At 34.2% G+C, this 18545-nt stretch overlaps 1 protein-coding gene across 1 annotated transcript in view; it reads left to right on the forward strand.

The window, feature by feature from the left end:
* Positions 1-8206: 8206 nt before the first annotated feature.
* FSTL5 (follistatin like 5) overlaps positions 8207-18545 on the forward strand; it is a gene marked incomplete at its 3' end in the record, with an annotated part of 488681 nt that continues 478342 nt past the window's right edge. The window contains exon 1 of the mRNA XM_039244548.1: positions 8207-8332. Coding sequence (XP_039100479.1) covers positions 8207-8332 — 126 coding nt within the window. The remainder of the gene's footprint in view (positions 8333-18545) is intronic.

Raw genomic sequence — 18545 nt, forward strand, 5'->3', positions numbered from 1 at the left:
TGTTGGGGTTCACAGAGATGCAGCTTCTGAACAGTGCCTTAGACACTTAAAGCATTTGTACACGTGTGTCCTTTCTTTCCATAGTGAATGGATTCTAGTCAGAAGTGTTGTAGCATTTAAAATAAAACTACTATATTTGGAATCAGGGCAGCGACATTCGAGGCCCATGACTACCTTCATTGTAAGCACAAATGTTACTCTTCCTGCTTATTAGTGTCCTCCCATATAAAAAGAAGGGATAACACTAGGTGTCTAATATGATTTTCATTTCTGTTATCTTGTATTCTGTGTTGACGTTAATTTTTTAAATTCTAAAATGTTTTAGTGCACCAGAGTGATTAGTATAACTGCAGCATAGTTTTGTAAGGCAAATATGGCTTTGGAAAACAAATATTTACCACCCAACATGGCTTTTCTTAATGTGGGATTTTCATTTGTTTAAAGCAGAGTACATACGTCTTTTTTTTTAAAAAATTAAATGGAATTCAGTGTGAATACTTTCTCCTAATGCAAGCTTACGTTATTATACATTTCACAGTGCAGTCCTTCCAAAATGCCAATGAATATATTTTATCTATATTTAGCTTCTTTCTTTTTCAAATTAAGCTGGCTATTGAAAGGTATAATTGGTTCGACTCTGGGCAGTTTTGTTCATCCAAATTAATGACTCAGATGTCATTGAAATCAAAGTTCCTCTTTCTTTAAGAGTTAAATTAATTTAATGGTCGTAATTCTTATTATTCAACACTTATTAGTGTCGTATTCAACACTTATAATTCTATTCTTAGATGTTAAGAAAAAAGTATACTGCACATGTTATACTCTTTCAATAAAAAGTTTTACGTTTAAAAATTTTGGTCTCTTCAGCAATATGAACCAGTAAGATAGGATTAAGAACTAAAGAAGCTTCCATGTTTATAAGTGTTTCCAAATAGAATTGAAAGACATTCATTCATGCAGTATGGACAGAGATGTCACATAGCTATTGCTGTCTCATTATCACTGCATTTGTTTATCCTTATCTCCATTTACATTGATCCAAAGTGAATGTCAAGTGAAAGATTCTCTCTTCCACTAGTATTCAGTCTGAATAAGTAGTTGTTTGCTTTCTATGGCTACTTTGTGTACAGGCTACTCTTCTATATCTGCATCATTTTGTGCATGTTAAAAGTAGAATTATCACAGAACCATGGGTCAAATTTGATTGGAGTCAGCCTTGGATTCAGTTTTGACAATAACTAGCTTTTTGAACTTGGACACTTTATCATAAGTTTCTCTTCCTTTATATTTAGTTCAAATAAGCAATAATCTCTATTAGAAAATTATTCTTGGATAATTAAATATTATAAGGTACCATTTTAGTATGTCTAGTAGGATATGTATGACCTGATTTTCCTTTCCTCTTCTCCTGTATGGCTTTACAATATGAAGATGGTGACTCTTAACTCTTTCTTTTTTCTTTTTAATTACACTTATTAGAGTGGATATTTGAAGACAGAGCAATGATTAGGAGATTCTGTTGCTCTGATGAGGGTAATCCACTAATAGAGGGAAAAAATCTACTTCTGTGATAGTGAGAATCTATTGTCCATAACAAAAGTAGATCCTTTGGAAAAATTTTTATCTTAAGAGAAATATTAAATTAGAACTCAACCACAGAGTTCAAAAGGTATGAAGTTAAAGTGGGTCAAAAGATACAAACAGGTACTGCAACAGATCTGCCTGATAGATGTAAAAGAAGTCTCTCTGGTCCTTCCAATTTCAGTTGAGCTAAGGAATGAAAAGTCAGTCCTTGACAAGGGAGGCTTTTCCACAGGAACTTCCCACTGAAAACCTGGTTTTGATCCAGTTGTAAAAGAAAAGATTTTGAATTCTAGATTGATTTCATAGTCAGTTTTAATGAATATTTTCAGTTACATGAAGAATATTAATAATACCTTAATGTATGCCTACTATTTCAAATAAATTACTTATCACCATTAATTTATTCATTCATTTATCTATCTAAAAATATTTATTGAGCTCGTGCCATATGCCAGATACTGCTCTAATTCACACAGGTAATTAACAAAGTCCTGTCTTTATGGAGCTAACATTCTGGTTGGAAACAGAGAATGCACAAACCAGTTAAAATATAGCATGACAGATAATAAGGCCTATAACTTCTAGTCATTGCAATCCTATAAAAATTTCCCTCCATCTTTTTCTTCAAAATTAAAATCTCACTATTTTCATTTTCTCTACCTCCTAGCAGCATTTATTCCTTATTTTGACTAAACTTGTCTGAGGGCTTAGTCTTTGGGCTTATTCTCCAACCTTTTCCCATCTCTTACCTAAGTTAGATGACATGTAAATGCTAAGGAATCCAAATAGGTATATCTAGCCCATACCTCTTTGCTGAACTTCAGGTTCCTATATTCCAGTAACTATTCAACATCTCTAATAAGAGTACCAAAAGACCTCTCAAAAAAGGAGTAATAGTTTTCTCACTCAAACTTGTTTTCCCCCATATCCTTATACAATTCAGTAAATCTACCCAGAAGGAATAATCTGGTACAGATTCTAGACTATATAGTATCATAAATCCCTTCCTGCAGATGGGACCTAGGTAATGCAGTTGATTTTTTTTAGGTTATACGATATGACACGAGGTAGGTTAGAAATCAATTTCTCTGTCTCATAGAATTATAGAATACCAAAAAGAAAAAAAAAAACAGTAGTAATAATTTAGCCACGTCCCTGTTACAGAAGAGAACAGAGAGGTCTATGGAAGTTAAGGAACTCCCTAGATTGTGACGGAACCAGTTTAGTGTATCTCCCTCTGCAGCTATATAAGGATGTTAGCCTTCTTAAATCAATCACCACACTGCAAGGTGAAAAGACACTTAGGGGAGATATGTAAAAATTGCAGCAGAGAGCAGCAAAGTCCATGTGAAATTGACAGGAGAGATTTCATAAAGGAAGTGACTGGGGATATTTCTTGGAAGACCTATTGTAGTTTTCTAGGCCAGAATGAGAGGCAGTGAGGGTACTCCAGGTGAAACCCTCAGATACTTGACTTCTCTGCAACCGTTGATAATGTTGGAAATTGCTTCACCTTAATATTCTTTTCATTCATAGGCATGATACCACAGTTTCCTTCCCCATCTCAACTGCTACATTTTGTTCCTAATGCAATACTTGAACACTCTTGGTTTGTTTTCCCAAGTGGTTAGATGTGAGATTCTAGAGAATGTGTAAACAAATCAAAATCCCTGAAATCTGAATCTACTAAATCATGTAACGACTCTAATCCTACTGCCATAAGCAGCACAGCATGTTGCACCATATGGTGAATAAAATAGTTGATTCAGAGAAAAATATTATTGTTTGAAAGAAAGAAACCTCTATCCATTCCCCTTACAATTTTCGAGTCTCACTTTGTTAAATCGAATGTTAAGGATTCTAGTTTTTAGATTTGTAAACATTTTGTTTTCTCTAAGTTAATAAAGAGATTGTGTTCTGATGCTTCCCATATACATGTTGGGGTTACAAGCAAAAGCCATAAGATCATTATTATACCATCTGTTCCAGCTGGTTTGTCTTAGTCACATGCTTTTCAGTGTGCTTTCTGAGCTATCACAAACTGCCAATTAATTATGAAAACCTAACAGGTTGTCAGAGGTTATAGTACTGAGACAGTGAGATCATGAGTCAGTATATCCTGGGATCGATTACTACTGATTTACAATTTCCAGAACACCTTCTGTGGATGAATGAACTTTTAAAGACATAATGATGACATCCTTTGCATCTTGTAGCTGAAGAGAAATAAGAAAATAATAATTATTTTCTGAGCATCCATCAAGAAGAGTCATCTTTTTATTTAGTTTGGTAATTGATAGCTATATAATTGGATTCAATATTTTTTTAGTAACATCTGAGTGAAGAAAATATTGTAAGGTAGCCATTCACAGAAGATAAATACAGAAATTGGTTGCGGTTTTTTGTCTTCTCTAATACCCAATGTTGAGCTCAAATGCCTATCTGCAATAGAAATCAGAAACAAAGAGATACAACTTTTGATATTAGTTGTTTCATTTTATCTGTGATATCAAGTAAATCACTCCAGTTGCATGATAGCTTTTGCTGAGATAAAGCATTTATATTTTATAATTTTTGTATAACTTGGTATTATAAAGAAATTTTAGACTTGAAAAATATAGGACTATCAAAGAAAAAATTAATCATGGTTAATAATATGAAAAGTTGATTTAAATGGTATAAATAAGTTTATATGATGCACTGAAGGTTTACATGTTGACTTGTTATTAACTTTTACTGAAATTTCTTAAAGCAGATATTCCTAGTTTATTGCCTCTTGGCAGAGAAAATATGTGGGGAGATTGTTATCTAATTACCAATGTGTGGAAGTTTACTTACAAAAATTTATGAGATTTTTGTTCACCTATTAAAATCAATTGTTCATTTAATCTATATTTTATAGTATATGAAATATTTAGTCCTGTGAAATATATGTGTGTGAGTATGTGTGTGTGTGAGAGAGTTAGAAAGAGGAAGAAAAAGAAGTGCCTGGGTTAAGCAACTGACTTCTGTTCAGGTCATGATTTCGCAGTTCATGAATTTGAGCTCTGCATCAGGCTCTGTGGTCACAGCTCAGAGCTTGGAACCTGCTTTGGATTCTGTCTTCCTCTCTCTCTGCCCCTCCCCTGCTCATGCTATGTGTCTCTCTTGATTTCTCAAAGATAAATAAACATTTTTAAAAAGAGGAAGAAAAAGAGAAACTCTTAAATGAGCAGTTTAAGAAATTTATTACCTCACCTTTACCCCATCATGATGGGACAAGGTTGTTATTATACCTCTTTTCTCCCTCTCCTGGTTGACAACATAGTAAAATAGTATTTAGAACCCTTAGAAAATATCCCCTCAGCTCAGTTTGTCCTGTTTGCTTTGTTCTTGGGCTCTATCTTGGAGTTAAAATATTCCATCCAGTTGTCTTATAAACAAATATTTGCCTCTGAAAGAAGGATTAGACTATACATCAAAATGACAGCAAAGGGATGGATTGCAAATGAAATTATTTAGTTTTCTAGGCTAGTTTTCAGATGTTTTGTAGCGGTAGTGATATAGGGATTGCATTCAATATCATCAGAATGTAAGAAAACACAATCTTTTTTTTTACTATTGAATGCAGGATGACATTCATTTATGCATTCCCTTATTGAGTGTCTAGTAGGTACCAGACAATTTGCCAGGCCAGATGATATAATGCTAAAAAGAAAATACAACCCAGATCCCTGCATTCATCAGATTTGAAGGAGAAGATAATTATATAATGTAGTGAAGAAAGCCAACATTATTCAAATTATCACATTAATGATGTATAATTACAAATGGTTGCTCTGAAATGAAGGGGAACTGACCTATGAGCATGAGTAGCTAAGAAATGCAATTCAGGCTTGGTGTGATAAGAAAAGACACTTAAAGGATGTTTGATATGTGAAGGTCTTTGAGTGATAAATGGGGGTTGGGAGAGGTGAATTTCAAATGGTGGAAATAGTGTATGAAAGTCCTATAGTGAGAACACACCAAGTAAGTTCAGTGTGACTGAAAAATATGCAGAGCCTGGACTCTATGGGCACTTGTAAGTTATTTCAGAGATTTTGATTTTGATTTTAAGGGTAAATGAGTATACCCTAAAGTTATTAACAAGGGCAGTTACATCATGATATTTGCTTTTGACATGATCACTCAGGCTGTTGGGTGGGGAATAATTCAAGGTGCATGTGCATAAATGTGGATGACCAGTAAGGGTATGATGGGGCGGTTTACGGTCAAGTGGTGCTGATAGTTTGAACTAGGGTTGTGACAGTAGACTGGAAAGAAACTGATGTTTGGGATATATATTTTGAAGGTAGAACTAACAGAATTTAAGAATGGGTTTGATATTAAAGGTAAGGGAGATAAACCTGTCTCTTTCATTTCTGTTTTGAGTAATAGATGGATGGAAATCTGGGAAAGCATGATTTTATGTGGGGTTTGTATGTTATGAACTGTTGTTGAAACATAACGGTGGAGCTGTTAAGTAGCCTAACTATACCAATCTGGAGATTGAGTGAGAAGCAATAATATAAAGGTTTCCACTGCTATCTGAAAGTATAGCATTTCTATGAAAACTTTCATAAGCCAAAAAGCATAAAATGAAGAAGGAATTGCCATTAATTTATAGGGAAAAAATTTTTAGTGTTCTCAGACCCCCCCAAACCCCTCTTAGTCTTTTCTGATACCTTAGGACTCATCTTGCTAATGGATAAACAAAATAAATCAAGATAAAGCACAGTTGCTCACAGACACAGTTCAAAGCCCTGGTGTCTAGGTGCTGAAATGTTGAAGGTAGTTAGTTGCCTAGGAAGGAGCTTGGTTGAGCCACTCTCTCTGCTCCATGCTCCTGAGGCATGCTGCTTCTTTAAGGGGTGACTGCAGAACAAACTCTCAACACCATTAACCCTTTTCACTGTGTGTTTGTGTGTGTGTGTGTGTGTGTGTGTGTGTGTATGTGTGTGTGTGTGAAAGCAAACATTGTTTTCATATTTCTTTTGGTTAATGAAAATAGGTACATACGTAGGTGTTCAGTAAAAGCAAAGTGTTCTAAGGTAAATTTTGAAAAGCAGGAGGTAGCTGTAATTATAACCACAGATGTTGTTGAATGTTGGCTGGATGAATAGAGTAGGTATGTGGCTAACAACAATATTTGATAAGCTATAATATTAAATGGTGAAGCAAAGGAGTGGGATGAACTTGCAAAATGGCTAAGAAGGAGTTTTCTTTACAGAAATTCTACAGAACTGGAAGTGAGGAGTGTCATAAACATCAAGTAAAGTGACTATTTCTTGAAAAAAAGAAATGTTATTTGGATAGAGTGATAGAAATGCTTGAGTGGACGAGGTTCAGAAATTAGCCAGAATGTGATCCACAACTCTTTCATAAAATTCAGAAAGTAGAGGAGAAAAATAATCTTAAAAACCTGCGTGATTTGAGCACCTTTAAGGATAGAAGTTAATAACTGAGTGAGGGAGTTTAGAAAACAGTAATCAGCATGGTTAAATAATTGGTTAAGTGTCTCAAGAAGTCAGACAGATGTACAGTATGGATTAGATAGGAGAAGGAGCTCCTTTTTTGTCACAATAGGGGCAGAGATATGTTGGTGGAAAATGATAAAACAGAATATAGTTTAATTCAAAGCATTGATTTGTTGGAGCACCTAAGGGCCTCAGTCAGTTAAGCATCCAACATTGGCTCAGGTCATGATCTCATGGTTCAATGGTTCAAGCCCCGTGTCAGGCTCTGTGCTGACAACTCTGAGCCTGGAGACTGTTTCAAATTCTGTCTCCCCCTCTTTCTGCCCCTCCCCCATTCATGCTCTGTCTGTCTCTCAAAAATAAATAAAATGTTATAAATTAAAAAAAAAAACATTGATTTGTTGGTTTGAAAGAGGGCTTAGAGTTTATATGATTATACATTTATGCTATTTTACAATTTCTCTGGTGTGTCCAAAGACACAGAGCAGTGGAAAGACTCCTATAGGTTTTAGTTTAAAGCACTTAGGAATAAATTTTTTGAAGATATTCTTTATGATAGTGTTGGGAAAATGCCTTCACAACTCAATATAACTGTCTGCTTAATTTTTGTTGTACCTCAGTTTATTAAGTGCCTACCATAGAAAACTACCTTATCAAACTCTCAGCAATCTTTACTAGTGGATTATTTTAGTTAAGTGTTATTCATCAAATGTACTCAAAGAGGAGTTAAAGATTTATAAGTATGTTGATAATTGTACTCTATATAGATGCTTAGAAAATTAGCCATGGTTTAAAGTTTCTTTCATTTTCATTTTCTTTCAACTTGACTTTAATAAATTTTTCCTCAATACATTTTGGTTGGCTTCTATATTTTTATGTATGCAATGTTGTGTAAAGCTGTATGAGTGAGAAATGTTAAAAAAAAAAGTGTTTGTTATGATGAAGGGGATTCTAATCTTTATTTGGAGAGGCTTACCTCTTATGGAGGTTGGCAGTTGCCTACAAGTTTTGATTAGATCTGTGAAGATTTCTATGCTCTATTAAGTACTTCTTGATGCATTTTTCAACATAAAATGCATTTTCTGATTACTTGCAATGCTAATTTTCACAGGTGAAAAGCAATAAGAATGTTTAAGTGCTGGTCAGCTGTTTTCATTCTTGGATTCATTTTTCTGGAGTCAGAAGGAAGGCCACCCAAAGAAGCAGTATATGGCCTTAAATCCTACCAACCTCTAATAAGATTGCGACACAAGGTACAGTCACCATTCTGAATTTGCTCACAGTGACTACCAATTACGAACTAAACTACTAGGTGTCTGCTTTATTATTCACTCAGGAGCACTTATGTCAGTGTATGCCTTCAGAATTTTAAAATATAAAATGGCAGTAATTTAGACATTTATAATTTGGGGAATTAAATATTTCTTGACAAAATACAGAGATGGCTTATTGAAAAAAATCATTAAAAGTTCCATTAAGCCATAGTAACGGATTTATAAAAACAAGTAAGTCTGTTAAGACCTAATCAACCAGATAGTTTCTTTCATTCCCATATTAAGTTAGGAATTTTTAAACTAAAACATAAGTATCATGTTTTCTAATTCACAATAAAAGTAACCAAAAAGGGATGTCTGTATCATCTGGAGATATATAGGTTGGCAAAGAATTAGTATTTGTAGAAATCATTAGACATTTTAATTTCATAAAAATCATAATGTTATTTTAAATTGGGCAAATACCTCACTTCCTTATGTTAAATAGTTTCAAGTATAAAATAAGTTGATATTTAGACATCCTATAAATTATATAGATTATATAGTTATATTATTAAGCTAATGGTTTTTATTTTAGTAACAGATCATGATACTAAAGCAATGCTTAATTCAATCAAGTTAAAAATTTATAATACATTTGGTCTTAATAGAGAGAAGATAATAATAATTACAGGAGAAAAAATATATTTTAAAATTTCATATGTTACTTGTCTTAAACAAAATACTTAAAATAAATATAAGTATGGTTGATCCTTCAGCCATGTGGGGTTAGGGGCAGTACCCCTATGTAGTCGAAAATCTATGCATAACTTTTGACTCCCTCAAATCTTAAATAACAATAGGCTATTGTTGACTGAAGCCTTACTGATAATATAAACAGTTGACTAACACAAATTTTGTATGTTATATGTATTATATGCTACATTCTCACAATAAAGTTAGCTAGAGAGAAAATGTTATTAAAAAGTAGAAGGAAGAGAAAATTTACATTTACACTACTGTACTACATTTGTTTAAAAATAGTGTATAATTGGACCCACCCAGTTCAAACCTGTGTTGTATACATACAAATATATATCCATGCATACATTTTTGTTAAAATTCTTTCTTAATATTACAATGTTTTTGATTAAAAAGCTAAGTTTTACTTGGATTTTTATGTGCCAGACCATAGGGTAAGCTCTTTAATGTCATATTTTATTTAATAAGCAAACAATCTTATAAAGATCTACCTGTTTAATTTTATAAATGAAAAATCAATTTGTAAAAACATTAAGAGATTCAATGAATGTATATATGTATTAAATATATTAATTGACTGAGTTAACATGAATATAAGCTTGATAGCCAGAAAAAAGCAAAATAAGTAAAATATGAAAATATACTAAGTGTCAAAAATCATTGTTAAAATTTAGTCATGTGTAAAAGGAAATAAGTTTCTAGATAAATGCAATTGGATAATTCGACTTGTTCCACTACTTTTCAATTATCATTGTGTCCCCTACCTCACAGACTAGTCCAAAGTTTAGAAATAATAACTCCTTTATGAATACCCTGAAAATATTATTAATCCAATATATTGACTTATTTTGTTACATACTAGTGAATATTTATTCTCTGCTGTTTGTCTCCCCTAAGTTATATGTCTTGAGGTAGGAAACAATGCCTTTCTAATCTTTACTTTCTGGTGCCATGAGCATAGTTGAGACTGTTTATTTGACTCCATGGCAGAAAAATGACCAGCAGAATGCATGGCTATGCTGTTTTTATTTTTCTTCTGCTAAATAAAATACCACAGGTTTTTATGTGTCAGTATACATTTATAAACAAACTATTTTAAATTAAATTTGGATGTTGAAAATAAATTATTGATCATGCATTATTTAAACCTTTAAAGAAAAGAAACAACACAATGAGTCAAGCTTGTTTTAGAAACACTGATAATCCCCCCAAATGATCAAAGTTACCTCTCAATCTTTTCAATCTCTATGGGTCTTACCTTAAATAGTTAGCGGTAATATATTATTACTGTTATTTAAAACAGAGAGGCAGAGAATGTTAGTAATACCTAACTTTCAAACAATTTGAGACAGAGGTAATATTAAGTTATAAAAGGCATTCCATGAGTGTGTGTGTGTGTGTGTGTGTGTGTGTTTGTGTGTGTATTTTGACAAGAATAAAGAAGTATCCTAGGTTGTCAAAGTCCCTGCCAAAACCTCACAAGTACTTTCTACTCACTAGCAACACCCTACCCAACCACAGGGAATACAGGTCTTTATTTCCCCCAAGACTTTGAAGATTAATCTCATTATAGTCTTTCTATCTATCTATCTATCTATCTATCTATCATCTATCTATCTATCTATCTATCTATCTATCTATCTATCTATCTATCTATCTTTTAAGTAGGCCCCAACACTAGGGCTGGAACTCATGACACTGAGATCAAGACCTGAGCTGAGATCCAGTCAGATGCTCAACCGACTTGGCCACCCAAGCACTCTGCCTTTATTTCTATTTGAATTAATTTTTATTTAGATCCCAGAAATGCCCTGGTATCCTTTTTTCCACTGATTCCCATTTCAGTTATGGTTAGATGCAACATTAGTGGTGAGGATTTCACAAACCATAATTAAAAACGGTAGGGTCACAGGCATTTTCTATATCTTCTTTTAAAATATATTTTCATCCAGAGGCACCTGGGTGGCTCAGTTGGTTAAGGATCCGACTTCCGCTCAGGTCATGATCTCATGTTCCATGGGTTCCAACCCCCTGTCGGGCCCTATGCTGACAGCTCAGATCCTGGAGCCCACTTCAGATTCTGCATCTCCTTCTCCCTCTCTCTCTCTGACCCTCCTCCACTCTCTCTCTTTCTCTCTCTCTCAAAAGGAAATGAACATTTAAAAAGTTTTTTTTAAATAAAATACATTTTCATCCATAGAACTTATCAGCATTTGACATATATATTTATATGATAAATACATATAATATGTGTATGTGTATATTATATATGTATATTTCACTTATTTATTAGTTTATTAGATTGTTCCTTTCCATAATGATGTGAGCCATTATTCATCTTGAAATCCTGCAGGACCTAGAATTGTATTTGGCACATGGCCAAATTTAATAAATATATATGGAATGAATGACTCCATCTACTGACTAGAATAAGGCTGAAATCATACATATATATATCATATATATATAATTACATTATAGGGTTTATTATAATTAATAATAAATTAATTAGGTATGATTTTTCTATCATTTTATCATAGTAAATACAACAAATACTTAATAAAATGTTTAAAATAAATTATTTTAACCTACATAAATTAATTTCCTATTATTTGTTATTTTTTGACCTAGAGTTTTATTTAAATAGCAAAGAATATAAATGTCTATATTTCTGTAAGACTTAGGGAAGATTTTCTGTTTGATTTAGGCTCCACTGTATTGAATATATTTATTGACTAATAAACTATAAAATAAAAAAATAGATAAAATAGATCTTGAGATATAATTAGCTATTTTCCACATTTTCCCCAGAAAGATGTCAGTACTTTGACTCTGAATAAATGTTATATTTAAGATTCATTTTTACCAAATATTTGTGTGCCAACTGTATAATGAATCCTCTTTGAGGAAGAAAAAATAAAATGTGACTTATTTGTCAGATTACACAGAAATATATTGTCGATCAAAATATAAATATATATACATGTTTATGTTATTTATTACTATATGTACACATAAATGTGATTGAAACATATTTGTCTGTGTCTTAAGATAAAAGTGAATACCACATAAATTCATCATGCTAATTCTAGAAATTTTAATTATAGTCTGCAGTATGTCTGAAGGAGCTGATCATGTATTTTAACTGTTGAGTTATCCAACAGACACTTATGGAACATCAAATGTAGGAATTCATTAACTTTATTCCATTCATTAGGTCATTTAATTATGAATATTCATATGTAGTAAGGAATTTTATTATTTCTTAAGTGAGGAAACTAGATTCACAAATGTATAGTAATTTTTAATGTTACATACCAAGAAATTTAGGAAAAAGTATTGAATACACAGACTAAATAATGCAGAGTGTACAATGGGAACTTTTTGTAGTAATTTGACCTGTGTATCATATATTTCCTACTCTCCCCACGTTCTGATCACATGGTAGGAAGGTAGGATGTTATATCCCTTTGCGGTTGGATGGGACTTTGTGTCTAGTTCTGGCCAGTGAGTTAATAGAAGTGCCATGGGATGCATCTGCGTTGAACATTTGACTACAATTACAGAATGGTCCTGAGCTCTCTTTCCTCTAGCATCACAAACAGCATCTGTTCAAGGTAGTGGTTGCTCAGTCAACCCAAGTGTCTAAATAACTAGGAGTAAAACACTCAGGTAATTAGTAATTGTCTTGAAAGATAAAACGAAAGAGAGAAAAAACAAAGCAAAACACTATCATTTTAAACTACTGAGATGTGGGAGTTGTTTGTTATCTCAGCATGACCATAGCCTATCCTCACCAATAAAGATATCCTCACCAGTAAAGACAGAACTAGAACTTAAACTCATGTCACCGAATCAGCAATCCCAGGTTCCTTTGTCTATACCATCTTGGCTTCTTATTTCATTTCCAGTCTTTGGCTTTTTCTTACTCTCTCTTCTCTCTTTCTTGTCCCAACTTCTTGCTGGGTCATAATTTTTGACCACAGGGTAATTTCCTATTGTGTTTATAACCCTGTAACATGCATGTCAAAATATTTTAGTATATTGCCATATACTCTCATTGGTTGGTTGTAAATCCTATTAGGAACAGTACTATACCTCATATCCCTTTCCTTACCTATAGCACTGATCACATTGCTGCATTGTGTGCTGCTGGTGATAATCAAAGTCAGGCTTGAAGGAAGATCTTAGGAGGACAACAGGAGTGTTCTTTGAGTATACCTACTGTCCTTAGAGACCTTCAAATTCTTACCTCTTTGTGTGACCAGAGAATGCTATGTCCAGCTTCATGGTACAAAGCTATCCTGCAAACCAAAAGGGCTTTATGATTCCTTTGCCTTCTAAATCAAAATGTTTGTCTATAAGAGTAGTTACTGTGTAAATGGGGAGAGTTGGCATAATTTAATGTGTCCAGAGAGTGTTGCTATGCACCGTCGTACAGAATAATTCAAATACATCATTTGTGAGAGATAAGTTTTTTCTGTTGGTATTAAAGAATGGTAGCTGTGGATTGGTCAGAGTAGCAGGAGAGAACTCTAGGGAAGGAGACAAACATTAAACAACACATCAAAACCATGACTGCTTAGAGGTTGGAAACCTTCAGGCAAACCCAGGAGCATTATTTCCTGACTGAGGAAAAATTGTTCCATTCCATCTGAAATAGCTGACTGCTTGCAGCATGTTTAACGGAAGGCTCTTAAAATGTTAATATATTTTGCAGAAGCCAGAAAGCACTCTATATAAAAGCAACCAATGGTTGTGATGAAGGGGGTGAAGGAGTACTGGTCAAATAATTAATTAAATATTAAAGACTGCACTAACTAATATATAAATTGATCTGTTTATGCCATATACATCATAATGGCTTAATATTATTAATAAAATTTCAGATTTTTTTTCTAGTCAAGTAAGTTATGTTTGAAAAATAAGAACATTCTTGGAACTTTATTTCTGAGAAATGGAATTCCAGTATTAACTGAGCTAGTTCCCAGACCAGGTTAAACAGCACATAACACAGAGAATGTTACATGAGAAGATCTGTGAGTTGAAGGATATCAGCTCTATTGTATGGCCCAGAAGCCTGCCTATTCTTTGTACCAGAGAAAGACATGATCTTTATTATACTGGATGGCAAGTATTCCTGCCTGTTGCTGTGAATGGTCATACAAACTATGTCTTTTTAAGGTTTTAAACACACTTGCCCTTTGCTCTAGCGAGAGAGGTTATCTCTATGTTTCAAGGCAGTTTTCTACCCAAATATTCCTGACCAGATAGTCTAGAGCAAATGGCTCTGTGTCTCTACATGAGGCCTCAGAAACATGAGGGGCCATGGAAGATTGTCTCCCAATGCATATGGAAAGCATTGCCTTTAACAGGAAGTTAGAATTGCCATCAAGTGTATCTAAAGCCAAAGTTAATTCTGTGTGTGTTTCCAAGTTGATTTGAGCACCCAGTACATGGTTAAAGGTTCATCTTACCTTTACCTGGTTACCGTACCTTTCTGGAACTCTGAGGGGAGAGAAATATTTTGCTCACCTTTGGAGGTGTTGCTCCATCAAACTAGGGTATATTTGATATATTGGGGGAGATTGGCAAGCAGTAGACTGAATCATTCTGCTTAACAAAACTAAGTCAATAAAGGGATATATCTAACTTAAAATTCTCAAGATGAGGACCTGCTATAGAAAATTATTTTATCCCTTCAAGAATGAATTCTCAAAGCAGTACTATTATTATAGATGTGTAAGGTGGTATGCAAAAAAGCGTGCTCCTTCACACTTCTCTGACTCTACATTAAACTATTTTTTGTAAAGCTTTAAAAGTAGCTATAACTTGAAAGAATAGAGCTACTTTCCATTGAAGACTTAAAGTTTTTAAATGTTAAAAATGTGATGTTTTAGCATTCTATTTACATCTATTCACAAAGTACAACAAAGTAGGCAAATAAAGTCAAATTTATATAGTACATCAAAGCCAAGCTTCTCAGAATTTCAGAAAACTCTTATGTATTAGCCTCGGGCACATATCATGCTTTCAACCACCCCAGTATGGATTTTCAATTGACTTGTGTTACAGTGCTTCCTTTTATCCAATGCACAAATTTAAAAAAAATATCCTGATAGTTAAACAATCAAACAAACAAACACACAATCCTACCCCTGTTTTTCTGAACAGTCATTGATTCACTTAGGACCTAGGTACAGTGAAATAAGTTTGTCATTACTGTTCATTGTCTTTGGATTGACTTCCAAAACCTTCTTATCTCTAGATATAGTTGTCTTTTTTCACCATTTCTGTGGCAAGGAGAGTGCTACATTATGCTAGTTTGATAGAAAAAACCACTATTAACATACCCATATTATCTGCTAATTAAGCATTCTTTTACCTTATATTCAAGAAATAAAATATAGGTATGTTGATGATAACAGGGTCTAATGTGGATACACTACACAGTAGATGTAGGAAAAAGGATTGCGAGTTAACAGGTCATGAGTTAAAGGCTGTGAATGAAGTAGAAGTGCCTTTATCTAATCATTAATATTAATGTATTGCAAGCTAGCATTTGCATTCACTACTTCAATGTGTAAATTAATTATAAGTTGTTTTGTACATCTTCAATTATTAAAATTCTATTGTGAATTCAATTACCACACCTCTGTATTATAAATGAAAGGAAATATCCTGATTTACGAGCTTGATATTCAGCACATTTAAAAGATAAACACCCTATGGCATATGAACCACAAATGAGTGTGCGGTATTACTTTTAACTAATATTACTCACTGCTTATTTCAGGCATCAGCACCCTAGGTATGAGCTGAAAGTTAGATTTTTGGAGCCACAAGATAGTAGAAAATATTCAATCAATTTAAAAAATATATATAATGCTAAGGAGTTGAGGGGCAAAGTTCTCTGTTAATTACACAGGTGGGTGTGGCTCGGCTAAGATTAGAATCCATATTTTCCAAGTTCCAGAACAGTTTTCTTTCCCTTAACACACTACCCCCTTAAATTAACATGTTTCTTCAAGCCCAGCTTCTCATCAGCAAAAACATGCATTCACTCATATCAACAAGTGTTTATTAAGTAGCTGCTGAGCAAAATGATTCAAATTAAGTTCTTCAATACACATGTTGGTTTGCCTGTGATTATTGGTGAAGTAAACCTCTCAAATGAATGGATTGAAAATACAATAAAAGACCTTACTTAATAAATAGCAAGGGAACTGGTCCACAGGGACAGCCAGTGCCAAGTTTGCTTCATAGAGACTAGTCTACAGGAAAATAAATGGGGTGATTTGGGTATTTGCTGGGGTTGGCACTAGAAAAAACATGCTTAGTTAAGTTGTTGAACTAGTTGAAAGTGATTGTGAGTTTACCAGTTGTGTGGGTTAAACAAACAACCCATTCAGAGATGGGGCTGTCCATCATTACATTAACAATTGATATAAATAGCCAACGACCATAAAAGCCTGTTTTAAACATTCTGTCAGGGGCTCCTGGGTGGCTCAGTTGGTTAAATGTCGAACTTCAGCTCAGGTCATGATCTTCGAGGCTTGTGTCAGGCTCTGTGCTGAAAGCTCAGAGCCTGGAGCCTGCTTTGGATTCTGTTGTCTCCCTCTCTCTCTGCCCCTCCCCTGCTCATGCTCTGTTTCTCTTTTTCTCAAAAATAAATAATAAACATTAAAAACAATTAAATATTCTGTCAGAAGTTGGCTTATATATGCTATCAGAAATCCTGGCAATGTGGTTTTGTTTTCTTCTGAGGCAGGGGCCTCTTTTAGTCTTTCTCAATTTTTTAAACAGGCTTTTTAAAAATGTATTTTTACAAAATAATTCATTTTTAATTTTTTTATTTGAATAGAGTTGACACACAATGTCATGTTAGTTTCAGTTGTACAGCATAGTGATTCAGCAACTGTGCATTTTATGCTCACGACTGTTTTTGGAGCAGCTTTCGGTTAACAACCAAAGTGAGTCCAGAGTTCCAAGCACACATATCCTTCTTGGCACCACACCTTCCTCTACTATCAACCTTCTGCTGGATGCTTTGCCAATTAGGTTTATATAAATCTTTCGTAAAGACCGCACAAAAACAAGTGTTCTGAAAATAAGTAAACAGATACAACACAAACTTTTTTTTAAATGTTTTATTTATTTCTAGGAGAGAGAGAGAGACAGCGTGAGCAGAGGAGGGTCAGAGAGAGAGGCAGTCACAGACTCAGAAACAGGCTCCAGGCTCTGAGCTGGCAGTCAGCACAGAGCCCGACGCGGGGCGCGAACCCACGAACCGCGAGATCATGACCTAAGCGAAAGTCGGACGCTTAACCGACTAAGCCACCCAGGAGCCCCCAACATAAACTTTTAAAATATATTATCTGAAGTGGTGTAAACATTTATTTTAATTGTATAAAGGTTTAGGAACTTTTTGTATCCCTTATATTTTATTTCTCTCAAATTTTGGAATTAGGTTTTAAATATATAGCAAATTTGAATGAACTTTACAGTGAATATTCATGTAACCAAGACCTAGATAAATATTTTATTATGCTTGGTTTTCACATGTATATGTTTATGTTTGTGTGTATTTCTATCCCTCTTTTCGTTTATTAATCTACCTTATTATTTATTTATTTCAACTTATAGACAGTAAACTTTTCTTTCTTAGATATTTTAGTGCACATCACTTATTAGAGTTAAATATTTATTTAGAGATTTTGTTTCTTATGGGATACATTTTACACACAATGGAAAGGCCCAGCCTTATGTCTATATTCTTTGAATTTTAACAAATGGGTACACATCTGCAGTAAACATCAAAATACATGGGGCACCTGGGTGGCTCAGTCAGTTGAGCATCCGACTTTGGCTCAGGTCATTATCTTCCATTCGTGGGTTCAAGCCCCATATCAGGCTCTCTCTGTAAGTACAGAGCCCCCTTCAGATCCTCTGTCTCCCTTTCTCTTTGCCCCTCCCTCACTCTCTCAGTGTCTCTCAAAAATAATAATCTAAAAAATTCAAAATACAACTGTATCAAGATATTGAAAACCCCTGCCCCCAAGAAAGTTGCCTCATGCCTCTTCCCTGTCAATCTCTGCTGCCCTCCTCATTCATTCTGAGGGCGCCAGTATTCTGATATTATTCACCATAGTAGAGTTTTGTCTGCTCTAAAATGTCTTGTAAATGGGATCATCCCATATATGCAGATTTGTGTAATACTTGTTTTACTCAAAATAGTGTTATCGAGGGGCGCCTCGGTAGCCCAGTCGGTTAAGCATCCGATTACGCTCAGGTCTTGATCTGGCGGTTCCGGGGTTGGAGCCCCGAGTCCGGCTCTGTGCTGACAGCTCAGAGCCTGGAGCCTGTCTTCAGATTCTGCATCTCTCTCTCTGACCCTCCCCTGCTCACTCTGTCTCTCTCTCTCTCAAATAATAAAACGTTAAAAAAATTT

This window comes from Hyaena hyaena, unplaced genomic scaffold (assembly GCF_003009895.1).
Source record: "Hyaena hyaena isolate Hyena2069 unplaced genomic scaffold, ASM300989v1 scaffold_244, whole genome shotgun sequence".
NCBI classification, from domain to species: Eukaryota; Metazoa; Chordata; class Mammalia; order Carnivora; family Hyaenidae; genus Hyaena; species Hyaena hyaena.